Here is a 17684-nt window from a genome sequence, read left to right on the forward strand (position 1 = left end):
AAAATGTGTTTGTCTTTTATTCCAAAGAGATAGAAATAATTGTTTAGTAGTGTTATATGTAGAGTAGTGATCAAAAAGACTTTATAGCTGTTGTCTGCCCTCTGTACTGTGCCTAAAATTAGGTTAGGTAAGATATCTCCTGTAGTATGTGTAAAGCTAACAATGTAAAGGCAGTTCAGGCATAAACTGATATTTGCCTTCCTGTATTTTGTTGAGAAACAAAATGCTAAACGGACAAGTTTCGTAAGTGCCATCTAGCAATATGATTATTCAGACACACGTCTTTTGTGGAGTTCAGACTGGTCACTTTAGGAACCTGTCCTGTGCGTAGTGTGTGTAAGGGAGCAAGAGGTAGTCAATGTCCCTGAATAAGTATGTACAGCATTTTTCAGCCCCTAGGAAGGAACCCAAGAATATTTAAGGCTTTATTTTTGTTTTTGTCTGTCAGGCTCTTCCTTTGCACCACCATCTGCCAAAATCTACTTGTGAATGAAGGGGGTTCCAAAATTGTAATGGGGAGGCTATATCTCCAAGTTTGTCTACTAAGTCCATTTAAGATTACTGTTAATTAGATGTGTATCCGAAAGAAACTCCGATACAATTTCCATCCTAAAATTAAACAACTTGCTTTTGTTTTTTTAGTTTTTTCTCTCTCTTTTCTGGCTCCTTCTCCCCCTCTTTGTTGCCACTGGTCCCTCGAGGTCTACTTTTTTTTTTGGAGCCCACTCTCTTTTTATTTTGGCCTTCCTCTTCCTTTCCCCACAAGATCAGATACTATCTGAGGTGCTTCCCATAGTTCTTTCTGAGCATCTGAGTGAAATCTGCACTATCCTGTTGAGTTTTATGCTGCTTTTACAGAGGACACTGTGTAGATAGGAACAGCAGAGACTAACACTGAGTCTATATTTTGCTGCTGTTTTGGATAATTACAAGTTTATATGAAAACTGCCGTCACTATTTCTAATACCATAAATTAGTACTAAATAAAGTACACGTACAGTACTGCCCTGCTCACCTAAAAATGTTACTTCCCTGATGGGAGAACTAATTTGCATTCCTGCAAGAGGTAAACACCCCTTTTGGGCAGCAACACTTTTAGCTGATAATGACAGAAGAGCTGAGCAGTCCATACGAGCCCTTTCTGGGGTTCCTAACAACTGTGGCAATGTCAGGCAGGCATCTTCTTTCTGTAAGCTTTGTATTAACTAAAATAAAAGCAAACAGTCTAATGCGTAAGCAAGTCCACAAGATTCCAGACTGAGACCACTACTTTACAGTGCTGTCAAGCAGTTGGAACTTAACTTCTTTTATATTCAAGGACGTGTGGATTCAAGCTTGTAAAGTGCCAAGCATGTGATACTAGATACATAATAAAGAAGAATATTAACAGTCCATTTTTTCCCTAAGAATACTTAGCACTTGTGTAATGTTTTACATTTTTCAGAGTGCTGTATAAATAATAACAAACTGATTTTAAAGTTAAATTTTAGCCAAAGTGTAGCACAAAAAAGTCTAATATAGAAATACACATTTATAAACGTTTTAAAATGAAAATAATACAAATAGGAAATTGCCAATTATTTTTTCACTGTATCCTTCTTGATATTAAGCAAATAAGAATCCTTTGCAATTCTAGTGTCACCAGCAGGTGACTTCAGTAATTTCTACATTCACTTTAACAAAAATTGCTAGCAGTTTTCTATTCCAATGGATTGCATTAGGAACTTTATGTTCATTAGTGTATGAAAGGGTGAATTTTTAAAATCCTGTTTAGAACTACTCTACCTGCCACTTTCTAGCATTGAGTTATTCTAGCATTCTTAACATTGAGTGGTATGTGCAAGTTGCTAAGATGCATTCAAATGATTTCTGCATTGTTTCAATATTCCTCTACATCACATTGTCTACTTGGCAGCTTCCCGGTTGATTTGTAATAGTTTTTTTTTTATTTGCTTTGATTCTTTGGCATAGATGTAGTAGTTAGATTATACTTTATCTCACCACTCCCTTTAGACAGTGACTCTGAGGAAAAATACCATGAATGTATCTTTCCAATTTTTCATTTTCTATGAAACATACTTAAAACAACACCTGGATCTGATGCCTTAGATTGAGAATTTTTCTCTTTACTTTTACTCTTGGAGAGGATTGGGAGGAAAATCTTTTTGCACTCCTAGGGCCAAATACTTAAATCTGACTTCAAGTAGGTTTGCATGGGTGTAAATTGAATTGAATTTGGCCCTTTGTTTTACAATGTCTGTCATTAAAATAATTAGATCTCCCCAAAATGATTCTATATAGGACTTAGGCAGTCACATACTTATGGTGTCATCTACAGCAGTGGTTCTCAACCAGGGGTCCGGGGCCCCTTGGGCCACCAAGCAGGGCCAGCATTAGACTCACTGGGGTTCAGGGTAGAAAGCCCTGCTCATCTAAGCCCTGGGCCCTGCCACCCGGGGCTGAAGCCTGAGCAATGTAGTTTTGTGGGGACTCTGTGGCATGGGGTCCCATGCCATTGCCCTGCTCGCTACCCCCTAACGCCGGCCCTGGCTTTTATAGGCAGAAAACCAGTGGCTGTGACACAGGTGGGCCGTGGAGTTTTCATAGCATGTTAGGGGGGCCTCAGGGAAAAGAAGGTTGAGAGCCCTGGTCTACAGTGTCTCAGAGACCTGGATTACTCTTGGTGAAGCCTCTTCTCAACAAGACCTAAAATGAGTTCCCTTGCACTGGACAGCAAAATGACTTTCAACCACCCTGCCTTAAAATTACTGCGTTGCCTGAAGCTTGCATGGGATTTTCCCCTTTAAACTGAAAAGGTGAATCTAATGATCACGAAATTGAAGAATTAGATTAATAATGGTTTGAGCCAAGTCAATCCTAGCTCAGCCTTGCCCACTTCCCTGCACAGTTCTCCCAGCACACTTCACTTTTGGGAATAAAATCACTTCTCCTGCCTACCTGTCTTTTCTCGTTAAAAATAGATACAATTTGGCACGATCTGGTGTGCCTGGACATGTGACCCCATCATATTTCCAGGGGAAAATCCTGACTGAGTCAGAAGCACCCCGACCTCATGTTTGCTGAAGACACTAAGCCCCTAAAACAAGCAAAAAGTGTTGCTATATGTACGCCACTGGCTGACACTTTCAGGGAATTGGAAGGCTTCTCAGCAATTTTATTTCAGATCCTAGCTGGGTCTTGTGGGTCCTCGGCAGTGGAACTCCTCAAGCATGAGCAGTTGACATTTCTTCCCTGTCTGGAACTCAGGAAGGCAATTGAAGCTTGTTAGTGACTCTGCAGCCAAATCTAGGTGAAAACAAGAGGATTTTTTTTCCTCAGCTGAAAAAAGGGAGGAAGATTTTTTCCAAGGTATAAAACTCCAAGGAGCAGTGTGTTTTTCTTTGTAAGATTTTTGCTGCTATTTGTGCACCGTGTGAAGCAGAATACTGAACACCTGGGCTCCTGGAACTGATTTAAGTTAGTTTTTGAGTTACGGCTGACTAAACAAGAAACTCCAGAAAGGTGCTTGTTTCCCATCAGAATAAGGTTGTCTTTTTCAGCCATGCCAACCTCAAATTTTTCCCATTTGGCACAATAGATCTCTGGAGATTCACTGCAACCAGCACCATACCTGGAGAATTTGAATGCTTCTCTTGTTCTTCCTTTCTTGACTTTAATGTTTTCATTGGAGATTGAGACATGACCGTCATTTTTAAAATTATCCACTCATTGAATTGGACAGATGGTGACATTTAACAAATAAAAGTAGACTAGAAAGCCCTAGAAGACTCTTCTAAAAGCAACATGCATTGTTTCCCAAACTGCACTATCCTACAGGACATCAAATTAACACCTAACAAGGATTCAAGACAATCTAATTGTTTGATATCAAAAACAGAAACTGTTCATGACGAATGCTCTACAGTCTAGGTGAAAGGCTGATCCTTTTGACATGTATGGGCATTTTGCCACTGATCTCAGTGGGGCCAGGTTTTCACTCCACATTTGAAGAGACTTGCTGAGATAATGGGGTTTCTGTAAAGTGGTTCTGCACATTGGTTGGTGCTAATGGAGAACTGGAGATTTTCTCTGCTGCTGTTCATTGTGTACGTGAAGCCACTTGGAGAACTGACATAGCCTGACATACTATATGTTGATACCACAATTTAAAGTAAACCCCCATCTCATGGGATCACAGGAATTCTCTCTCAGTGCTGTTCTGTTGCCTCAGATTTCAAAGCGGGTTTGAGACAGCTGGTTGAAGCACTGTCCAGACAAAATGAAAGTGTTACTTATAGGGGAAGAGATGGGACAACCGGGAAATCATTTGTATTTGGTGGCAGCCTTATTTACTGCTAGGTGCTGGAGTGTTTTGCAATTAGGCATGGGAACAATTTTTGAACAGATGCTAAAGGTTACAGTTAGGGAGAAATGGCTATTTTCATCTTCAAAAAAGTGGACTTTTCAGCCTTTACTTCCAGCTGTGGATCCTCAGGACAATGATCTTTGCTTTTGTGGTGCCAGTTTTAGGGCCACCATTGAAAATGCACTGAAAGATTGCAGCTACTTCAAAACTTAACAGCATTCAGGTGGTCTCTTCCTGGAGGAATCTGTGCTGCCCACAGTTCAGAAACTGCTTATTATTCAGCCATTATGCTTCCATGTCTTGCTAATTTATCAGCATTATTAAAAACCTGTCCTACACTGTCACTGTTATAACATGGCATGGTAACAAAAATGCCAAAGATCTGAATTGCTGTGACAGAAACAATTACACAGGGAAATAGTAATAGAAAAGATGAGTAAACTAAATGTGGCACTCATCTTACAAAAGAAAGCAAGCACTTGCCTTACAATTGCTATCCTGCAAGTGTAACTTGAATGCCCCTAATGGCATACATTTTAAGAGAACACAGTGGGGGCTGTCCAGTGGAGTTTTATTGGGATTGGGGTTATGCCTGCTTTCATTTATCAACTTTAGTGAGAATCTGGGATGAGAAGTGAAGAACATGGTGAGGCAGAATATTTATAAAGTGATCAAGTTTCTCAAGATCCTTACATTGAAGAGCTATTATTAATAATCAGTATTATTAATACATTTGTAGAGAGCCAAATGGGGAAGTGTTGGAAACACCAGTGAGGAAGGAAAAATCATTAGAAGTAGGAATGAGGAAGATAATGAAATGAGATTCAACATGGAAACATGCAAGATAATAAATCTGGAGAAAATATATCCAAAGCACATACTCACTGGATGCAAATACTTGGGAACGGCATAGTGTAGGGGTGATAGATGACAAATTGCAATGTGACACAGAAGCTAAAAGGGAGAGTGAGCCATCAATTCTTCCCAGTTGACAACGCAAACTTTAGTGTCCTCAGCTCTTACATCATTCTGAAAAATAACCTTATTTTAGCCGTAAATAGTTCATCCCGCCTACAGACAATTTCTCAGATTTTCGGTGGGCTCTGACCATTTCCAATACAGAGTTCTACCCTTCAGAATAGCCACAGCCCCCAGAGTCTTTACCAAGGTTTTGTCTATGGTAGTAGCTCACATCAGATGTCATGGCCTCCTCGTCTTCCCTTACAGCAGTGACTGATGCCTCGCTGTCAAATCCTGCCATGAAGCCTTTATGTCAATCTCTGTGATGCTCCGTCTCCTTTTCTCACTGTGGGTCAGCGTGAATATCGAATAATCTGTTCTTACCCCTACGCAATCTTTGAATTTCATCAGGGCAACCTTGAATTCTCACTGCAAAGGTGTAGTTGCCCACAAATAGGTTCCAGACCATGAATGATATCATAGTTCACATCACGAGCAATCCTAGGGTAAAGGTCAAAACATGTCAGTCCCTCCTTGGCCACGAGGCCTCGTACACCTATGTCACTCCATTTGCAAGATTCCGCCTTCATTGCCTACAGTCGGTTTGCTCCTCAAGTCACCATTCCATGAACTTCACACTGACAGTTCCCGCCAAGGTACTATCTTCCCTCCTGTGATGGACAAATCTTCATCACATACGTGTAGGGGGTCCCCTTTCTCCCCTCACCACCTGACAAGGCGATCATTACGGATGCGTCTCTACATATGGGCAACCACACGGCACAGGGAATGTGGACATCTCGAGAGTCCAGAATGCACATCAATGTCCTGGAACTACAGGTGGCACGGAAGGTGTGCAAGTCCTTTTTTCCTTTCATCTGCTTTCATCATGTCCTCATAATGTCAGACAAAACTACAATGGTCTTCTACGTCAGCAAACAAGGGGGAGTGAGATCTGCCTCCCTGTCTACAGAAGCAGTCAATCTCTGGAACTGGTGCATCAAGAATCAATCACCCTATCTGCAGCCTACCTTTCGGGGATGCAGAATGTGCTCACAGACTCCCTCAGCAGACACTTTACAATCGACCATGAGTGGGAACTTCATGACACTGTGCTCCACAACATTTTCATACAATGGGGGACCCCAATCAGGAATCTGTTCGCTTCCCAGGCCAAAAACAAATGTGCCACATTTTGTTCCAGAGGAACCCTCAGTTACCACTCCTACAGTGACGCTTTGCTTTCCTTTCCTGGTCATACCAGTTCAATTATGCCTTCCTCCTGCTACCATTGCTGCAACGAGTGTTACTCAGGAACCGACAGGACAGGGTAACAGTTACCTGATCGCCCCTTTCTGACCCAGACAGTTTGGTTCCCCAACTTCCTGCGCCTGTCGTCTCCTTTCCCATTACTCTCCCAATATTCCCTGAGCTCCTGAGCCAGTGCAATGTCAGGATCAGACACTCTAATCCACTAACAGTTCTCCTCAGGGCATGGTATTTGGATGGTCATCAGCCCTAGAACGGGTGTGCTCCTCGGCTGTGTAAGACATTCTCTCTTATAGCAGAAAGAACTCGACTAGGAAATGTTACCAATCTACTAGAAACACTTCTCATCCTGGACACAGCATTCTACCAAAGATTATGGGTATTCCACTCATCCTAGACTATATCCTATCTTTGAAGACATCAGGCCTGTCCCTCAGTTCCATGCAAGTCCACTTGGTGGCTGTTAGTGCGTTACATCCCCCTATGGAGGGCAACTCTATTTTTGCACACTCGCTAACCAGTTGATTCTGGAAAGGCCTGATAAGGACTTTCCCACCTCCTCAAAAGATGACACCCCCATTGGACTTGAATCATGTCCTTTCGGTTCTAACACGGCCCTCCTTTGAGCCCTTAGTGACTTGCTCCATGTCCATTCTCTCCATGAAAGCTGCCTTTCTCATAGCCATCACATCATCTAGGATGGTCGGTGAACTTGGTGCAGTGATGACAGATCCTCCACACCTTATATTTCCCAAAGATAAAGTTTCTTTACACCTACACACCAAATTTAAAGTGGTTTTGAAATTTCACCTTCACCAATCCATTCACATAAGTGATTTCTTCCTGAAACCACCTGCTTCTGCAGAAGAGCATAGGCTCCACTCCCTAGATGGTCAGCAAACCTTGGCCTTTTGCCTACAGAGAACAAAACCATTTAGAAAGTCCGCAAGGTTGTTTGTTGCTATAGAGGAGAGAATCAGAGGACATGCCATCTCCACCCAGGGAATTTCCAAATGGATATCTGATTGCATTCTTCCCTATCAGCTCTCAAACTTCCCCTCTCCCAATGAGGCTATGAGCACACTACACAAGAGCCCAGACCACTACTGTAACATCTCTTCACGATGTACTCCTCCCAGACATCTGTAAAGCACCCTTGTGGAGCTCTGTACACACAGTGCAAGACATTACAATCTGGTACAAGACTCGGCTGCTAATGCCTCATTGTGGACGGCGATTCTCCACTCGACCCTACCATCCTCACCCTCCACCTGCTTCGTACTGCTGGTCAGTCACCCACAGTCGAATACAATAGGGACTATCACTTGAAGAAAAAGAAGAGTTACTTACCTGTAACTAGAAGTTCTTCAAGATATGTAAGTCAATATGTATTCCACTACCCGCCCTTCTTCCCCTCTGCTTCAGATCCTGATTCGGCGGTGGCAAAGGAACTGAAGAGGTGGTTGGTTCACCCTGCCTTTCATCACCTTGGTCAGAAACACGAGGCGAGCCAGGGTGTGTGTGCAGACCAACTGACACGGCTTTCAAAATCTCCGACTCCAGACGTGTGGTGCACCTGTGTAACCCACAGTGGAATACATAGAGGGACCACACATCTCGAAGAACCTCCAGTTACAGGTATGTAACCTCCTCGTCCTCAGCTGCTGGAAATCATCATAGCTCCTTCCTAGCCGAAACAATGACACATTCCAGCAGCTGAGGATCTGCCCCTATATCTTGGATTTCTCCGGTCTTATAAAACGGTGCTGCAAAAACAAGCTGCTGTTAAAATGGTAGAAAAATTTCCTGCTGTTTAAATCTTTCCTAGAAGAAGTTGTTAGCAGATTCTTTTCTAGTAATAAAACGTGCACTATTCAACTGGAAGGGTAATAGCATCTCTCCCTCTCTAGGACCATAGAGTATTCTGTAACGTCCTTGGCCAGACTTTACCCGTTTTTTCAAAGGACTCCCACTAACACCTTGAAGAGTACATTGTTCTCTCCATTCTGTTAATGTGCATTAGCTGTGTACCTTTATATTTCACTTAGTCTTGTTGTACAAGTAGATTTGCATTATCTCACATTCTGATGAGAGTAAAAAAACAGGATTTTCCATTTAAAGAAGTAAACTCTGATCTCAGATAGCTTTAACATTTTAACTTTTTATGGCATTACTAAAATTAATTGTTCATTTTATTATTTCCAATCATCCACACCCCAGTGTGCAGGCTCATTTAGCAGTGCTTGAGTGGATAACAATGCACCTCATCTAAGGGATGTGTTATTCAAAACACACTTTATCAATATTCTGCTTTGAATGCATTCTTTAATGCATTCCTGATTTTCTTTCACTTAATTTGTTACAGTCTGTTCTCTCTGTTGTGTGCACTTTCCGACTTTCCTAAATAAAAAGTATTCTGGTTAGGAGGAAACAGGTGAGAAGGGAGGCGCACAGGAAGGTCATTTTGTTGTTACAGAAATTTGAAAGAGTACAGGCAAGTCTCATCTTACGCGCATTTAACATGTGCGAATTCAGCTTTGCACGGTCGGCAAAAACAAAAGAAAAAAGAGAAAAATAACAATTTCAATACTGTACCTGTAGTGCGGGCGATTCCGCCTGCGATTACACTAAATGTAATTTTGACTATACGCGATTTTCGCTTTACGTGCTGACTACGGAACGTAACCCCAGTGTAAGATGAGACTCGCCTGTATACTTGTATTATGTGCAGCAAACTTGAGTTACTGTATTCTTTTGGCTTCCGTAGAATTAAATCATCAGCTACAGGACTTGTGCTGGAGTTATAACTTTTGAAAGAAATGTCTTAACTTTTAGTCATAAAAATACTTTCTCTAATAAATTCAATCCAGATTTTCGTGCCACAAGAAGCATTATTAGAATCAGGTACTGATCAGGGAAATTCTTAGAGGAAAAAACCAAATTCACAGAGCCTGTCTTCTATCAGAGGACAGCATTTGCTGTTTACATTGTGCTGGAATTATTGAAAATCAGAATGAGCGGACACTAGAAACAAGTCTCTCTCCTATTCTGTATATTTCTGCAGTAATATCTAAAATTTGCTTTTGATCAAAAACTTATTTTACATCAAATGACTAAAGCTTGTTAATGTAAGAATGTGACACGGGATGTGCATCAAACAAAGGCTTGCTTTGGTGCAGCTAATCAATACTAATGCTTAATCAGAATGCTTTTATCTTGTAACACTATGTGGAATTTCTCTCAGACGAGAATGGAAACTATAACTCCATTGCCTTTTTCAATGGTTAAAACTCATGATGTGAGAGAGACACCTTTTTACATCTGGAAATGTGGGTTTTTTTTTTTTTTTTTTTACTGATTGTGCGCACAGGCAGCAAAAATGAGTGAAACTTGTGGAGGCCAATTTCATAACTATTCCTTGAGCTTCGTATGTGTCTGACAAGGCATTCTGCACTAAGGTGTTGGGTATGGCCACTTGGGTGCAGATCCCCAAAGGTATTTAGGTGCTCACTTCTATTGATTTGAATTAGGTGCCTAAATACCTTTGAGGATCTGGGCCTTGGTCTGTTACTAGGAGTTGTACAAGACTCCCTTTTAGGATGTCTAAACCAGTGGTGCCAATTTCAGGTATTTTTGGAGGGGGGCAAGGGTGCAATTCCAGTTTCCCCCACCCCCCTCCTCCAGCAGAAACCCCGTTCCTGTCACTCCTAGTTTCTTCACCCCACCCCACCCCACCCAAGGTCTTCCTCGGCTCCAGAGTATCCCCTCTCTCTTACCCACACTGTGCATGAGCCTGTGCTGCCAGGACTCGCTTTCTCAACAGACTCCCCTGAGCTCCGCCGCAAAGGAACTCCCACCCCATGTGCCAAGGCACAGCACCATTTGGCCCAGTCGCCTATCTGTGTGGAGTGGCAGCCTGGTCAAATTTCAGCGCCGTTGTCACCATGCAGCTGGAGCAATGCTCTGGACCACTCCGGCAGCAGCCGTACTGTTCTAGTGTAGGACCGCTGCTTAAAAGTGGCCAGGCCACAGCCATCCCCAGCTCCATGGCCTTGTGGGGCTTTGACCAAATGCAAAAAGCTTGAGGGAGGTTGGGGACAAATGATCCTCCTCCCAGTCCCCCCCCACACCCCAGGTGGCAGCGCTGATCTAAACCAAGACTAGCTTTTGTTCCTCCATTCAGCTGTTAGCACATTAATCATATTGTGAATGCTTTTAGTCACCTTAATACAGTAGCAGTTGAAGCCCCCTTGACCTAGCTGAGCTATAACTTGACACAGCTTTACTAAACTGCTTAGAAAACATATGTTTTGTTTTCATTTTTAACAGTAATGAAATGTTGGCTGCTTTTTAACTTTCTTCTTTATTTTTTTGTTTGCAGTGATGTGGTTGCATGACCTGCAGCATTATTTATCAAACAGGGACTGTTCAGTGCATGACTTGCTTTCTGTCCAGACTGCATAACCCAAAACTTAACCAGTTCTACCACTTAAGACTCATGGCATCTGATTTCAAAGAGAGAGATCCACTTGCAAAGAAGCTTGCCATCTTGGGGAGTGGCTTTACCATCTCCCTCTTCCACCTCCCCTCCAGAATAAAGTCTCCCCAGGAGACTGGGGCCAGGGAAAAGCCAATATTCAGAATTCTTGAGAGGGTATTTGGTAAATTGACACAGTTCCCTTTCAGCACTCTGTTTTTTCTGTCTATCCACTTTGACTACTTCATTCTGATTATTAACACACAACCTTCTGCTCCATTTCTATTTGCTAAGCTAGACAACAGCTAGTCTTAATGAGGTCATAAATGTATCTTTCTGATCATTCATCTGTTAAAGCTCTTGCACATTTGAAGGCTCTGCTTTAATCAGGTTTTTAATATTTAAAGTAAAGCCAAGAAAGTTTTCTTGCAGGAAAAAACTATTACGAATTGTTGTTTGACCCTCCCATGTTCCTTAAAAAATAAGCAAGGTATATCTGCTAAGCTCCAAGCCTGGACAAACTATCATGCAATATTTTATTTACAAACATTGCATACTTTCTTAATATGTATATACACAGTAGTTTGTGACTGTTACATTTTTCTCTGTCCATTTAGCTGTGTCATCAGTTTCTTTCAGTAACATTTTTCTCTATCTGTGTACAAAAGTTAAACAATTCTAGAAAGGAACATGAATGGAGATAACTAGTATAAAATCAGTCTACACTTGCTGACTTACAGTATTATGCAAAATATCCTTGCCAGCTTATTTGGGTTGTTTATATTTTACTTGTTCTATTTGAGTTGTCTTTTTCTTATCCCCGTTTCAGTTATTTCATTTCCATTTGCACTAGCATGCCTGTTTTTTTGTATTATGAAGTATTGCTATAAGATTTGCAGTATGTAGACAGTATAACTCAAAATGCTTTGTTCTGCCTATATTGACTAATTTTAAAAGCTGCTTATTTAAAATTTTAAATTCTTAAATATCCACACGTTTGTATTACTGTATTTTCATTTTGTACTTGGACAGACAGCACTGGCAAGATACAAGACATGAGGAAATGCTGTTTTGTAGTATTCTAAGTTCATGTGTTTATTGTGTAGATACTGTCGTTTTAACATCTGGGGCAAAGGTGAGACCTTGTAAGCCATAGTATTCGCTAAAAAGCCTCAAGAGAATCTGGAATCATTAGTACTGTACATTGTTCCGTTTGATTAGAAGTCCAGTTCTTGAGCAACCCCACGCTTCCTACCTAGATCTCAACCCTGCAGAAACTGAGACATGTCCTTAACTTTACTCATGAGCAAATTTAAGCATCAGAGCCTTAGGGGCAAATTGACCCTGTCTTTGTGCCTGCAAAGCACTTGGGAGGCTGGGTAGGGGCAGCACATCCCTTGCTTCGTACAGAGGCCTGCTCTGTGCACCCTCCTTTCACATCAATACACAGGGATAGGTGGGGCAGGGCTGGAGGAGTATTGGGCCCCCCTAGTCTCCGCAGCCTCTTCAGAACCTGTAAGGAGCATTCTGTTCAGCACCAGGTCCAACTAGCTAGGGCCTGGGCTCTCACCTTGCCCCTAATTGTCATGTGTAAGTCCCAGGCAGCCCTCCCGGTCAGATACACCCCGGGTTTGATCAGCCTAGAGGGAAACTGCACCAGATCTGGAGGCGGTGATGTGAGGAGTGATGCAGGGGAACATGTAGCTCACTGTCCTTCTCTCTGCCCTACAGCAATCACTGACTCTTCTGTGGGGGCCAAAGGGAGATTAGGACTGGGGTCTCTGCAGGAGGTAGGGGAGAAAATAAGGACTGGGATGGAACTGTGTTCCTTATTCTCTCTGCTAGAGGGCAGAGCAGGATGACTCATCCCTCCACATTCCCTCTCTTGAGGGCCATGCAGGAGGTTCTTCAGTCTTATGGGATCCAAGTACTCTGCCAGGAAGGGCTCTCATCACTGCCAGGGGAGCTGGGGGCTCATCTCTACAACCTCCCAGCCTGCTGGGGCAATGCAGTTACAGATATCACCACCTGGGGAGTTCAGGATGTAGGTGGCATCAGAAGTGTCACTAATCTGTCCCACACAGAGGCTTTAGGATCTGATCGGGGTGGGCCAGGCAATACTTGAACAATGCACAGCAAAGAGCCCCCTGGGCCTGGTATGTGACATTTCAGCATTAATAACCGTAGATCCCTTGCTAGGAGGTACTGTATAAACATGCCTTCTCTCCTTGTTGGGAACTGGATGAGTGGCTTTGAGCTGCGTTTTCCAACTCTATAGTGCAGCTGGTGATGTCTTCCCCAACCGCTGCTGGATATCGATGTCTCCAGAGTTGGTAGTTTTGGGCTGGCAATGCCATTTGACTGTTGAGGGGTTAGACAGAGACTTCTGGAGTAGTGGCTCTGGGTGTGTTGGAGCTGTTCTCCCCGCCACCAGCCTGGCTGTGTAGATTAGTAGTTTACTATTCAAGCTGTTCTGAAGCCAAGGCATTTGTATCTTCCTGAAAAGTTTTTAGCTTGACATAACTGTTTGAGTCTACTCAGTGCAGTAGAGAAATGTCAGTTGAGCTAGTAACCTCAAGTAAATGTGCTGTCTTTCTTTTAATTAAGTTTTCCTAGCATCTCTCCCCCAGAGGGTGATCCCAAGCATGTTTCTAATGTACTAACCGGATGTGTGCGTAAGAGACTGTTTTATTTTCTCAGTGGCAGCTTGTTTGACTGTCCTAATTTGTGTTGACCAGTTATCAAAATAACTGTTTGTGAAATTGTCAATAATATATTTTCTGTCAGAGAATGGATTTCTAGAGTGTCAACGCATTAGTTTCCCTTTTCAGTTCACCTATGGATTCTTATCCTGTAACTACCAGATTGTCATGGTAGTGGCATTAATATACATATCTGTAAAAAGAAAAAATACAAGATAATGGTCAGAAGAATGCAAACATTTTAATAATGTTTTTCCCAGTCAAATACAATAATGCTTCCAAGGCTACAAAAAAGTGTACAGTTGTTAAACAAGTTGTAAATAAAGGCTTATATAAAATGGAATATCTTGTTTTTCTGGTCTGTTACTGTATTAGAGAAAGTGCACAAAGTGAGGTTTCTGTTAAAATTGTGGGTTTGTTAAATCTGAAGCTGTCCTTTGTAATAAGAAGCTAGTAGTGCCATATATTTTTTGATTGACTGAGATTAAATACAATTCAATTAAAACTTTAAGGCCTACTCATTACAGGGTCTCAGAGCTGGCCCTACATCCCACCACACAGGGACCTTTCTCGCCACCCTCCAGAAGCACATATCATATTTGTACAGTGTGTCTGAGTTCTGTACAAAAGGTGAACTTTGGGTAACAAGTCCATCCCCTAAAGACTGCACAGTAAAATTACAGAACAGTGAGGTAAGCGGTCATTAGTCATAGCTGGAATGCTTCACTCAACAGGTAGATTTTCAGAAATATTGGCCAGGAGGAAAAGAAAGACTTAACCATATGGGGCTTATGGAAAGCACAAAGTCAGGCATGAACTAAAGGAGGGAGGGAGAGGCCGGAGATGAAGTCAAAACTGTAAGCATGGACAGAATCATGGAATTAATTGAAAGTGAACACAAGCTTGAACGTAACGTGGAAAGTAGATGTCAGTGCAGATGCTCAAGAAAGGGAGATGATTGTGACAGCAGGGGTTGGGATGGTCGAGGAAGAGGCCAGAAGAGAAAGTTGAGGTAGTGAAGAAATTACCAAAATTTAGACTGCAACAGGGATTGGAGTAACAAACAAATTCTGGGCAACAATATAATGGAAGAAATGGTGTGTTTTGATATCTCTGAAGAATCAAAAAAGATTGGCTAATAGTCAGTGTTTCCAGGGAAGACACAAAAAGTTCCAAAGAGACAAATTTCCAAGCAAAGGCCCATAAAATATAGTTCTAAAAATGTCCTTAGTGTACTCCAGAAAAGTCAATTTGGCTGTTAAGATATCCTAGAAAAGCCAGGAAATGGTTCCAAATTTGTGCCAGCGTTATATGAAAAATGTCTGAATGTTCCCTGTGTGCTCAAGACAAGGCCAAAAAGGTCCTCAAAAACCACAAACATCCAAATATCCAAACTTACGTTAGAAATGGCCTCTGAGACAAGACGAAACCCTAGCTCAGAGTTGTTCCAAAAGGTCTGGATGTTGGCCTCAAACAAACCCTGAGAGAAGTCCCAGGAGTGTCCAGAAAAAGTCTTGACATGCCCCCAACCAAAGTGTTTGAAAAGATCTGAATATTATTACCTGAAAGTGTGCTAAGCCCTTCCCAAAGAATGTAAGAAGACCTGGTCCTTGTCCCAAAAATCTTAAGGCTCCCCTCCTCCAAACGCTTGCGGTAACTTTATCATTGAATTCAATTGAACGGCTTGTTACTCAGGTGCATAAGCGTGTCCTGGTGTGGGTCTTGTGTATTTCCAGTTTTATGCCTGAAATTGCTCCTGCAAAATGGAAAAACGTTCTGAAATGTTCCAGCAGGACTGGAACCTTCTCTGGCCATTTCTTTGGTGATTGTTTTTGGGCTCCTTTTCAAAGCATTTTAGAAAGAACTAAAAAATGTACCCTGAAGCACCTCCAGAAATATTCAGTTATCTAGAAACGGTCATAAAATACTACCAGAAATGTCCAAAATATATCTGAAAAGTGACCATCCCCCTTGTATTATCTTAGAAAGTTCCCAAGATTGAGAAAGGTCTACAGTGGTCCAACATTTCTTTTTTTTTTTTTTTTTTTAATTAAAAAGAAAACTAGAAATGTTCCTTAAAGGTGAAAAATATTCCAGCACCAGCACCAAACTAGCCTAGAAAGTTCATCATACCGGTTTGCATGAAGATGCAACAATTCGCCTCTGAGTTCAGTTGACAACAATCAAACCAAGACAAGTGGAAATGCAAGGCTTCTGTTTCTTGTCTCCTATTAATAATTACAGCACAAACATCTTAATAAATCAGCCCTTAAGCAAGCAGCGTGTTCCTGGAGACTCAGGGCCCGCAACACTCTACGGTATGTTCTCTTAGCATGCACCTCCATTGTCCAGTGTGATGTCACACACCGATCTAAATTACAGAAGCTTAATTTGTAAATGCAAACTACCAAAAGACCACCAAGTCCGTCACTTCAACCTTTCAACCACATCCCTTCTATTAAAACATTAACACTATCACTGATTAGCCTCTATTTTTGATAGTGTCACCAACAAAAGGATGAAGGTCACTTGGAAAAATATGAGAACCATAACATTGGGGGGAATGTCCCAGTAAAGTTAAAAAAATTCAAAAACAATCCCCAAATGTACATTGAAAAATCCCCTAAAGTGACCCATTTCAGAGGGATAGTCTGTTAGGAGGAGGAAGAGAAGAAGAAGAGAAGGATAGAGTTAGCTCTGAGCACAGGGTGGGGCTCCCTAAGTTTAAACAGTTGGGAACCCTTACCCCCAGGTTTTTATCCTGGCTCTGGGAGAAGAGTGGGGGTTGTTACTCACTCCTGCAATCCCTGCTGTTTTTCACTTTGAAACTTTTTTTTCTCTGCTCCCTTAGGACCAAGTCCCAGCTCATGTCTCTTAAGGTGGTCTGTTAACTCTGCTTCTGACTCCAAACTCTGTTGTGCCAAATCATCTTTAACCACCCCTAACTCTAATTTACAATTCTCCAGTAGCCTTCGCTGGAGTAGCACCAACTTGAAAGATTACTGGCAGCTTCCCATAATGCTGCCTTTACTTCAAACCTCCTACCAGCGGACTTAAGTGCCTCCTGCCCTGGAAGGCATCCTGTCCCCATGGGCATGGACCTCCTTCCGCTACCCATTTACCAAGGAGGGTGGGCTCCTCAGCCAGTCCCCATCCCTCTGGATCCCCTAACACTGCTCCCATTTCCTCCTTAATCTCATCCCAGGTTGACCCCCCGCACCTGGAATGGGCCCTGATTCTTCCATATCCACTTATCCAAAAAGACCATTACCCCAGCTTGCAAGGACCCACAGCTACCATTTTGAGAGCCTGCCATACCCCTCCAAGCATCTGCGTGGACAGTTGGGGAGAGGGACTTACCTGGCTGTAGGGTAACCAGATGTTCTGATTTTATAGGGACAGTCCTGATTTTTGGGTTTTTTTCTTATATAGGCTCCTATTACCCCCCCACCCCATCCTGATTTTTCACACTTGCTGTCCGGTCACCCTACCTGGCTGCTACTTACCTGTCCAGCGTGATGCATCCGAGTCAGGCCACCAAGATGTTAGAGGGCTTTCCCTCAACCCTCCCGCTTCCCTGCTTCTTGTCATGCAGACAGCAAGCAGTAAAAGACCAGAAGTCCGAAGCACAGACAATGCAATGTTAATTGGGGTTAGTTTCCAAGCAAGCATATTTACACCAGTTGGGCTTATCTCTATACTCCAATAGAGTCTGTTCCCCAGTGTTCCCTTCCCAGTTCTGACGCCGCAGAGCGTTTACCCTGCGTCCCCCTTCCCGGCTCTGATGCCGCAGAGCCTTGCCTGAGTCCCTGTTCCCCGTTCCCTATTCCCGTTCCGCCCCCCTTAGCAAGCATGATTCCAGTTTCCCTTCCCCCCACTTCCTGTTTGACCCCAGATTATATAGTAATAG

At 42.5% G+C, this 17684-nt stretch overlaps 1 protein-coding gene across 5 annotated transcripts in view; it reads left to right on the forward strand.

Moving 5' to 3' along the window:
• HOOK3 (hook microtubule tethering protein 3) overlaps positions 1-14110 on the forward strand; it is a 133423-nt gene extending 119313 nt beyond the window's left edge. For all 5 annotated transcript variants that reach the window (XM_074953627.1, XM_074953629.1, XM_074953632.1 and 2 more), the window contains one exon: positions 10977-14110. In XM_074953627.1, the coding sequence (XP_074809728.1) occupies positions 10977-10992 (16 nt within the window). In that variant the 3' untranslated portion in view covers positions 10993-14110. The remainder of the gene's footprint in view (positions 1-10976) is intronic.
• Positions 14111-17684: the final 3574 nt, after the last annotated feature.

The sequence above is a fragment of the Natator depressus genome, chromosome 5, assembly GCF_965152275.1.
Source record: "Natator depressus isolate rNatDep1 chromosome 5, rNatDep2.hap1, whole genome shotgun sequence".
NCBI lineage: Eukaryota > Metazoa > Chordata > Testudines > Cheloniidae > Natator > Natator depressus.